At 36.0% G+C, this 9,881-nt stretch overlaps 1 protein-coding gene, 1 non-coding gene and 1 pseudogene across 2 annotated transcripts; 2 read left to right on the top strand and 1 right to left on the bottom strand.

The window, feature by feature from the left end:
* Nucleotides 1–1,211: 1,211 nt before the first annotated feature.
* Nucleotides 1,212–1,318, bottom strand: LOC137720580 (small nucleolar RNA R71). The gene has a single exon (XR_011066543.2). It is a non-coding gene; the product is annotated as a small nucleolar RNA R71 (small nucleolar RNA).
* A 988-nt stretch (nucleotides 1,319–2,306) lies between these two features.
* LOC148690438 (uncharacterized) lies at nucleotides 2,307–3,185 on the top strand (annotated as a pseudogene).
* A 1,808-nt stretch (nucleotides 3,186–4,993) lies between these two features.
* Nucleotides 4,994–5,605, top strand: LOC148690437 (uncharacterized). The gene is made up of 2 exons (XM_088684913.1): nucleotides 4,994–5,158; nucleotides 5,291–5,605. Exons 1-2 carry the CDS (start codon nucleotides 4,994–4,996, stop codon nucleotides 5,603–5,605), a joined length of 480 nt encoding a protein of 159 aa, XP_088541039.1.
* The last annotated feature ends 4,276 nt before the right edge of the window (nucleotides 5,606–9,881 follow it).

Raw genomic sequence — 9,881 nt, 5'->3', positions numbered from 1 at the left:
TCGCTATTATATATTAATCTCAATTATTTTCCACGTTGAGTAATCGTTATTGTGCTTTGTCATTATCAAGTAACTGGCCATTATTTGTGTGAAGAACTAAATTATGACTGACAGGTTGAGTTTAGTAGAGTGCTTCTCATAACAATTACCATGAATTACATAATTGAGTAGACATACTGGTTATGATTTGTGTAGTATCGTGCAATTATCCATCGCGCATAAAGGGTTTCGATTATCTACATCTGTGGCTAGACATAGCATGGGTAGATAGTTAGAAACACGGTTAGTATATTTTGATAGGAAATATTGACAAATCAAGGGATAATTGCTAGCAACATGGGAATAATTTGATGTTAATATGAATAACGGGATTAGATGGGATTGAGAATAAGGAATCTGATGTCCTAGTGCTTCCATATATTAATCTTGCATAATACATTCACCTTTACTTCGTGTTCGATCAATTATTATTTTTACTTTCATTTCGTTTCTTTGCATATTTGAAGTTGTCATCGTAATCCTTCTTTTATTTAACTTTGGTTTGAAGTCAATCTCAATAGTAAATTTAGGTTAATCGGATCCTTATTTGAACGACACTCTACTTATCACTATATTACTTGGAAGATATTGTACACTTTCAATCATCAACAACAAGTATTTGGCACCGCTGCCTCGGATTGAATTTAATTTAATTTTACTTTTGTGATTGTTTAGTTTATTTAAATTTTTTTTTTCGTTTTTTTTAATTTTGATTAATTTTTCTCGGTGCATTCTCATTTTTTTTTTCATTGTTTCTTGAAGGTGAATGCTTGGTGCCTGTTCGGCGGATTGTTTACTACTTGAGTTTGAACCAGAAATTGAGAAAAGGCTCCGTGAAATCCGAAGAGAACAAAGAGAAGTCATTGAGAAAGAAAAGCAGCAAGAAAGCACGATGGCATTAGTTCAGAATGAGACGATGGGAGATCTTGATATTCCAACCATTTCGGAATCACCCTCAAGCATAGTTTTTCCTGCAACTGCAAGGAATTATGAATTGAAGACTATCCACTTTAATATGATGCCTTTTTTTCATGGCATGAGCATTGAAGATCCATTGGCACATATTAGAGATATCTTCAATATGGTGTCAAACATGGCCTGGAACCTTGACAAGTTGGAACGATATTTCGAACAAATTTTTGCAGAAATTCTTTTCGACTCAGAAGACCGATACTGTTAGAGATAATATCATGCAGTTCACTCAATAGGCAGATGAGACATTTTATGAGGCATGGGAGAGATTCAATAATTTGTTGATTCAGTGTTCGCATCATGGTTTGCCTACTCTAGTTCTCATGCGGATATTTTATAAGGGATTAACAGTTTTAAGCAAAGCTGCAGTGAACAACTATACATGGGGATCAATTAAGAACAAGACGCCAGCTGAATGTTAAGCACTTTTTGATACTCTAGCACTCGAAATGCAACATTCTGAAGCAAGAGGAAGACGTGTAAGAGTTTTTGAGATTAATAATTCTACTGATTTTGCTTCAAAGGCACAAGTCGATGCGATTGCTAGTAAACTGGATACTTTGCTTTCTATGAATGGGAGAGCACCAGTTCAAGAGGTTTATTCCATATGTGCAGTTCCTGGTCATGCCACAGTTGGTTGTCTGTATAGTGTTAATTTTCCAGAATTTGTTCAAGAGCAAGTGAACATGGTGAATGCTTATAGACGTCTTGGTAATGATCTATACTCTGACACTTATAATCAAGGATGGAGAAACCATCCAAATCTCTCATGGGTCAACAATCAAAATGTGCAAAAGCCACCATCAGGTTGTCAACCTCAAGAAAAGAAAAATAATTTGGAAGATGTCATTGCTCAGCTGGTCGGTAACGTGAATACTCTTTCTGTCAATACAAATTTATGAGCAAAACTGAGACCAACTTTTCAGAACCAGGCTGCTTCGATAAAAAATTTGGAGGTTCAAATGGGGCAATTAGCTCATTCAATGGTAGTTAGAGAAAAATGTTCTTTTCCAAGCCAAACTGAAGTTAATCCGAGAAACCATGAGCAAGCTAAAGCAATAACTCTTTGAAGAGGGAAACAAGTGAAAACTGCAGCTGATTTTGAGAAAAACAATGAGGAGGAAAAGGTAGAAACCGCTGCACAAAAGGAGCAGCCACTGTCTGATGTTGTACAACCACTAGCCATACCGAGAACCACTTCAAAAGCTTCATCACAATCAGTCATTGTAGCCACGCTACTCCCTAAGTCTGTTGTCCCACTCGTGAAGCCATATGTGCCTCCTATTCATTTTCCTCAGTGGCTCAAGAAGAATAAGTTAGATGAGAAGTATTTCAAATTCTTAGAGATGTTTAAGAAATTGGAGATTAATATTCCATTTGCCGATGCTCTGGAGCAAATGCCGAACAATGCCAAATTCATGAAGGATATCATCTCAAAGAAAAGAAAATTTGCCGATCATGAGAAGATTCAATTGATAGAAGAATGCAGTGCAATCCTTCAAAGAAAGCTTCCGCTCAAGCAAAAAGATAGAGGGAGTTTCAAAATTCCATGATTATTGGCACTAATTTATTTGAAAAAGCGTTATGTGATTTGGGTTCTAGTATTAATTTATTATCTTTATCTGTTGCTAAGAACATTGGAATAGGTGAAATTAAAGCCACGACTGTTTCTTTGCAGATGGCGGATATATTAATTGTATATCCAGAGGGGATTATTGAAGATGTGTTAGTGAAGGTTGGCAAGTTGATTTTTCCAGCAGATTTTTCCATCAGATTTCTTGTTGTTGGATATGGAAGAAGATTATGAGACTCAGTTGATTTTGGGTCAGCCTTTTCTTATCACGGCAAGGACTTTAATTGATGTGGAACAAGGGGTTTTAACATTGAGAATTGGGGAAGAGAAAGCAACATTCAAAGTGTTCGAGGCTGAAAAATTTCCAAGAGAAACAGAAGATTGTTTTCGCGTCAATCTAGTTGATACCGCGGTTTTAGAAAAATTCAGAGTTAAGAAGCCCAGTGATCCAATGGAAGCTGCACTAGTTCATGCTGCTACTTTAGAGGATGAAAATCAACTTTTAGCAGAATGCGCTCCTTACTTGGATGCTTTCAAATCGGTTGCAAAATGTGGACGGTTGGAGTTCAAAGGCCTTGGACTTGCACCTTTAAAATTGTAGCCAAGTATCATAGCTGAACCAACCGTTAATTTGAAACCATTGCCATCACATTTAAAGTATGCTTACTTGGGAGCTTCTGAAACTTTACCTGTTATAATTTCTGCAAATTTGAGTGAAGTTGAAGAAGAAAAATTATTGAGAGTGTTAAGAAGGCATATAATGGCAATTGGGTGAAGTATTGTTGACATCAAAGGAATTAGTCTATCCATCTGTATGCATCGGATCTTGCTGGAAAACAATTACAAGCCTTCAGTTGAGCATCAATGCAGACTAAATCCAAATATGAAGGAGGTGGTTCGAGCTGAGAAGTTATTAGACGCTGGAATAATATATCCAATTTCGAGCAGTAAATAGGTGAGTGCTTTACATTTGGTACCAAAAAAGGGTGGATTTACAGTGGTGAAGAATGACAAGAATGAGTTAATTCCGACGAGGACTATGACAGGAGGGAGAGTATGCACTGACTATAGAAAATTGAACAATGAGACTCGAAAATATCATTTTTCTTTTCCGTTCATTGATTTGATGTGGATAGACTTGCTGGATATGCTTACTATTGTTTTTAGATGGGTGTTCTGGTTATAATCAGATTCCGATTGCTTTGGAAGACCAAGAAAAAACGACATTCATATGCCCTTTTGGTACTTTTGTGTATAGGTGTATGCCTTTTGGGTTGTGTAACGCACCTGCTACTTTTCAAAGGTGCATGATGAGTATTTTTTCTAGCATGGTGGAGCATTGTATTGAGGTATTCATGGATGACTTCTCAGTTTTTGGCTCATCGTTTGACTCTTGTCTGGATAATTTGTCCTCGGTTTTGCAAAAATGTGAAGAAACCAATTTAGTTTTAAATTGGGAAAAATGTCACTTTATGGTGCAATAAGGGATTGTTTTGGGTCATAAAGTTTCAGTCAAAGGCATCGAGGTAGACAAGGCAAAAATTGAGACCATTTCGAAGTTACCACCACCCATTTCCATCAAAGGAGTTAGAAGTGTCCTGGGTCATGCTAGTTTTTATCATCATTTTATTAAGGATTCCTCCCAAATTACAAAACCGTTGTGTAACTTGCTTCTTAAAGAAGCAGAGTTTGTATTTGATTCATCATGTCTTGAGGCTTTCAATGTGTTGAATATGAAGCTCACAACAGCCCCTGTGATAGTTGCATCGGATTGGGAATTACCTTTTGAGATTATGTGTGATGCAAGTGACTAAGCTATTGGAGCAGTTTTGGGTCAGTGAAGAGACAAGCTCCTGCATGTGACTTATTATGGTAGTCGAACTCTCAATGATGCACAACTAACTTATGCCATTACTGAGAAAGAGCTTCTAGTCGTTGTCTTTGCTTTAGACAAAATCCGTTCTTATCTCATTGGTTCAAAGGTAATTGTCTACACCGATCATTTAGCTTTGAAGTATTTATTATCCAAGAAAGATGCAAAGCCTCGGTTGATTCGATGGGTGTTGTTGCTGCAAGAGTTTGATTTAGAGATATGGGATAAAAAAGGGTTTGAAAATGTGGTGGTAGATCATCTTTCTCGAATCGTGCATCATGAAGGTGACAATGACTTGGTTCCTATCTCCGAAACATTCCCTGACGAGCAGCACTTTACCATTAAATCTTCAGTCACTCCTTGGTATGTAGATTATGTCAATTATTTAGTTAGTGATATCATGCCTTCTGATGACGAGATGGAGGAAATCTTGTGACATTACCATTCTTTAGCATGTGGTGGTCATTTCGATGCTACAAAGATTGCTGCCAAGGTACTACAATCTGGTTTTTGGAAATATCTCAAGTAGACATCAAATGCCGTTGAATAATATTCTAGAAGTCGAACTTTTGGATGTATGGGGAATTGACTTCATGGGACCATTTTCATCATTTTATGGCAATCAATACATCTTGGTAGCTGTAGATTATGTTTCAAAATGGGTTGAAGCAATTGCTTTACCCCCAAATGATGCAAAGGATGTTGTTCATTTTCTCCGGAAGCATATTTTCACTCACTTTGGAACCCCGCACGCCATTATTAGTGATGGAGGCAAGCATTTTTGTTATCGTCACTTTAATGCTCATTTGGTGAAATATTGAATCACGCATAAGGTTGCTACACCTTATCACCCACAAACTAGTGGGCATGTTGAGATTTCCAATCAAGAGATCAAGCAGATTTTAGAGAAGATTGTGGGATTTTCACGCAAAGATAGGGCTGCAAAGTTAGATGCTCTGTGGGAATATCAGACTGTATTCAAGACTCCAATTGGCATGTCTCTGTATCGATTGGTGTTTGGAAAAGCATGTCATCTACCTGTGGAATTGGAGCATAAAGCTTTTTGGGCAGTGAAGAAGCTTAATTTTGAGATGGACGCAGCGGGAGAAAAGAGAGCTCTTCAATTGAATGAGATGGAAGAATTTTGAAATGATGCGTATGAAAATGCTAAAATCTACAAGGAACGTACCAAAAAGTGGCATGATCAACACATTCTTTATCGTGAGTTCTATATTGGCTAGCAAGTTCTTTTGTTTAATTCTCAGTTGAAACTCTTACCTGGGAAGTTGCGAACACAATGGTCTAGTCCTTTTACAATTGTTCAAGTTTTTCTGTATGGAACAATTGAAATTCGTGATTATACAATGGATACGACATTCAAAGTTAATGGAAAGCAGTTGAAGCTGTATCCTTCTGCTAGTTTTAAGCAAAACACGAATGTTGTGACCCTTGTTTCTCCCGAGTGATTGCAATGCCAAGTCGGGCCGAAGACTTTAAACTAAGCGCTTGTTGGGAGGCAACCTAACCAGGTTTAGTCGTTCTTTTCCTTGTTAATTACTTTTGCATTTTCTTCCTTACTTGCCCATACTACTCATTGTGCATCTTTTTGTTGTGATTTTACATTGAGGACAATGTTTAGTTTAGGTTTGGGGGGAGAGACTAGTTTTTTGTTAGTTTGGTTGATTCATTTGAATTTTTGTTTTTAAGGTCAATAGTTAAGGTTTGTATGTTCCAAGTTTAATAATATTGATTTCTTCACCGACATGATGATTTGATCATGTTTAGTTTGTCATTTCAAATGTGTTTGGAGTGGTTTTGCTGTTATATGCCAAAGCAATTGCAAAATTGCACTTTGAGTTTGTATTTTGGTCGTAATCAACATAGCTACCTAAATTAATGTTGGATGTTTTTCAAATTAATTTGATGATGCCATCATGTTTAGAATGTTTAATATGATGTTTTGGAATAGGTTTGGGGGAAATTCAACCTACATTGTGAATTGGGTGGTTTAGAAGCTCAAAAAGTGAAAATAAACATGTAAATTTGCTGCATAATGTTTGCAGATTTTCTCTCATATAAAAGTTTTAGTGACGATCTTCAAGGATTTTCTCTGTCACAAAAGGCGTGTTCATACTTGTAGCAACGGTTTCTGGGAATTTTTTTTTGTCACTAAAAGTCTGTTTTGCTTATTTTTGCAGATTTTTATCCTATGATGAAGGGAACAACTTTGGCTCGGAATTCTTTATTTTTAAAGCTATTCTTTCTTCCATGATGCCTAAAAATAGATGTATTCTCTTCCCTTATCTCATTTTCTTCCATGCTTTTATTTATACATCTTTATGTGATGAATTGTGTTTTAAAATTTAAGGGATGTGTAGGAATTAAAATTTTGGAATTTGTTGGAAACAATAAGAGCTTGGAAACATAAGTTGTTAAGGTTATCACTTTAATCTATTAGTGGCAATGTATATGTCTTGCTTAATTTTTCTTCCTTTGATAAAGGGTTGCCTAGAAGGTTTGTGCATCACATTCTTTTTACCATTCATTTTGCCATGTCTCAAGTACTTTGGTGGACAAACTGTCCATGTTTGGATGATGTGGCGAAATAGTGGAGACTACCCATGTGAGTTGTTGAGCCTATGCTTTTCTTGAGAAGGTTTATTTGTTTCTACTCTTAAACACTAATCAATTTCTTTCTTTAAATTTTATGATCTCATTAACATTATTTTGCATTGGGTACTAAAGAAATTTAATATATGTTGGGTATTCTTGACATTGGGTTAGACGGAACTATAGAAACGATGTTAGGCTATGCATGTTTTCCACTACTAAAAGGCTTATTCCCTACCCTTTTGTGTGCTCCATTAACCCCATCGAAGCCAAACACTTAACCTTTTCTTTCATCACCCACATAAATTCTTATCCACTCTACCCTATATTAGCCATACCGTATGGCTTGAGAGATACCAAGGTGATACCAAAAGAAATCAAGGTTGAGTTCTACATCAAATTAGTGGTGTGTACCGAGGTACCATGTGTCTTATTATTATTCTTGTAGTTATTACATTTAAAAAAATAAATAAAAAAGAAGAGAAAAAAAAAGGTCAAGAAAAAGAAAAAGAGAAATTGTACCATTCATATAACATGAGTCCTGGACGCCACAAATTGTACATCAAGGTTCAAAGGGGTGCCAAGCTAACTACATATGAAAAGTCTTGGTGTTTCTCAAGTTCTTGTTTTTCCTTATCCTTTCTTTCTTAGCCCAAATACCTAGCCTTACGTTACAACTGTTTCAAAGACCTAATGGATTTATGGGGAAGTCTAGCTTATTTGGTGAAGGTTGATACCTATGTTCTTAGTATTCGATTCTTTTCATGAGATATGTTTTCAGAAATGGCTGTTTTTCAATGTTGATCATATGTGATTATATATTGATTCCTTTTGCATAAAATCATCACATATGCTTGTTAAGAGAGAAAGCCTAGGTTCTGTGAGAAAATTGAGTGATATCTAGTGAGGCTTAGAGTCGAGGCAAAATTCTACACATGCCAAGTGTGGATGTTTTTAAGCCCGAGTGCTTGGGATGTTGGCTACATACTTTCCATTGTGATGCATTGACTTATAAGGGCATAACTTTAGTTTTGGAAGTGTGATTGGCATGCATTGGCTTTCATTAATTGTTGGAAGTGATAACTATAACACCTTTGCTTTTCAGTAAAACGTTTGTGGGTAGCGTAACTGGTAAACCCTTAGGAGACACAACTCCTCCAACTAGGGACACCCAGGGGTTTAAAGGCTTGTTACACATGCTCAGTGCAATCGTTTCGCCAACGAAAGTGGGCTTAGTTAGACTTGTTTTAGTCAGTTTCTTATTTTTGTTTTATGTTTTGCTCGATGACTAGCAAAAGATAGGTTTGAGGGTATTTATTAGGGTGATATTATATGCATGTTTTATACCTCTTTTTCTTATTATTTGGTCATAATTTTATATTAAATTGGTGAGTTTGATGTGTTTTGTGTGAGTTTTGTAGAAATAATAGTCAGAGATAAGTGTGGTTTTTTAAGAAGAATTATAAAGAGAGTATGAAGGAATAACGAAGTGGACCGCTGCTTGTGAGAGTTGTGCTGGAATTTGGGCTTCATAAAAAGTGGCGTTGGACTTTTCCAAGAATGAGAAGGTTTTTAATCCTTATTAAGAGGTTGACGAAGGGGGAATAAGTGGAGTTTTCTTTTGGAGAGCCTAAAAGGTGTGCCGCAAGAAAGGTGGAGAGCCCAGCACCGCAAGGATTTTTGGGAGAGGCTCCAAGTTTTTCCCAGCGCATATACACACTCAAATACAAAGTTGGAGTTCAAGATTTATCCCATGTCATTGAATTCATCCATGTTTGTTATCAGTTTGATCATGAACTAAGTCCTTTTGCTAGGACTAGGGTGTACTCTTATCATGAACATATAATTCTCGTTATTATATATTAATCTCAATTATCTTCCATGTTGAGTGATTGTTATTGTGCTTCGTCGTTATCAAATAATTGGCCATTATTTGTGTGAATAACTATATTGTGACTGACATGTTAAGTTTAGTAGATTGCTTCTTATAACAATTACCATGAATTACATAATTAAGTAGACCTACTGGTTATGATTTGTGTAGTATCGTGCAATTATCCATCGAGCATAAAGGGTTTCGGTTATCTACATCTGTGACTAGACATAGCATGGGTAGATAGTTAGAAACACGGTTAGTATATTCTGACAGGAAATATTGACGAATCAAAGGATAATTGCTAGCAACATGGGAATAATTTGATGTTAATATGAATAACGGGATTAGATGGGATTGAGAATGAGGAACCTGATGTCTTAGTGCTTCCATATATTAATCTTACATAATTCATTCACTTTTACTTCGTGTTCCATCAATTATTATTTTTACGTTCGTTTCATTTCTTTGCACATTTGAAGTTGTCATAGGAATCCTTCTTTTATTTAAGTTTAGTTTGAAGTTAATCTCAATAGTAAATTTAGGTTAATCCGATCCTTGTTTGAATGACACTCTACTTATCATTATATTACTTGGATGATATTGTACACTTGCAATTATCAACAACACAGCACAACAAGTGCAAGCAGGTAGTTGACAGAACGCATCGTGACTTTGATTTGTATTGGAGTTCCCTAAATTTCTAATGTTATTTTAGTTGTTCGACTCTAGTCCTTGTGGGAGTGGGAGAGACATGTTTGTGCATGATTTATATATAGCAGTGGAATAGTACTTGGCTACCTAAAGATGAGTAGGAACTCCTACTTAAAATTCTTAGTGTTTTAATTGCGGAGCTTTGTGCTTATAATCAGAACCGTTCATACTATGAATCACATTGTAAAGATCATCTCTTAAATTAATACTAAGGTCATTTAGTCAAT

The sequence above is a fragment of the Pyrus communis genome, chromosome 15, assembly GCF_041283825.1.
Source record: "Pyrus communis isolate YQ-2024b chromosome 15, ASM4128382v1, whole genome shotgun sequence".
Lineage (NCBI taxonomy): Eukaryota > Viridiplantae > Streptophyta > Magnoliopsida > Rosales > Rosaceae > Pyrus > Pyrus communis.
Note: the sequence above shows the minus strand (reverse complement) of the source record. Positions and strands in the feature narration are given on the sequence as shown.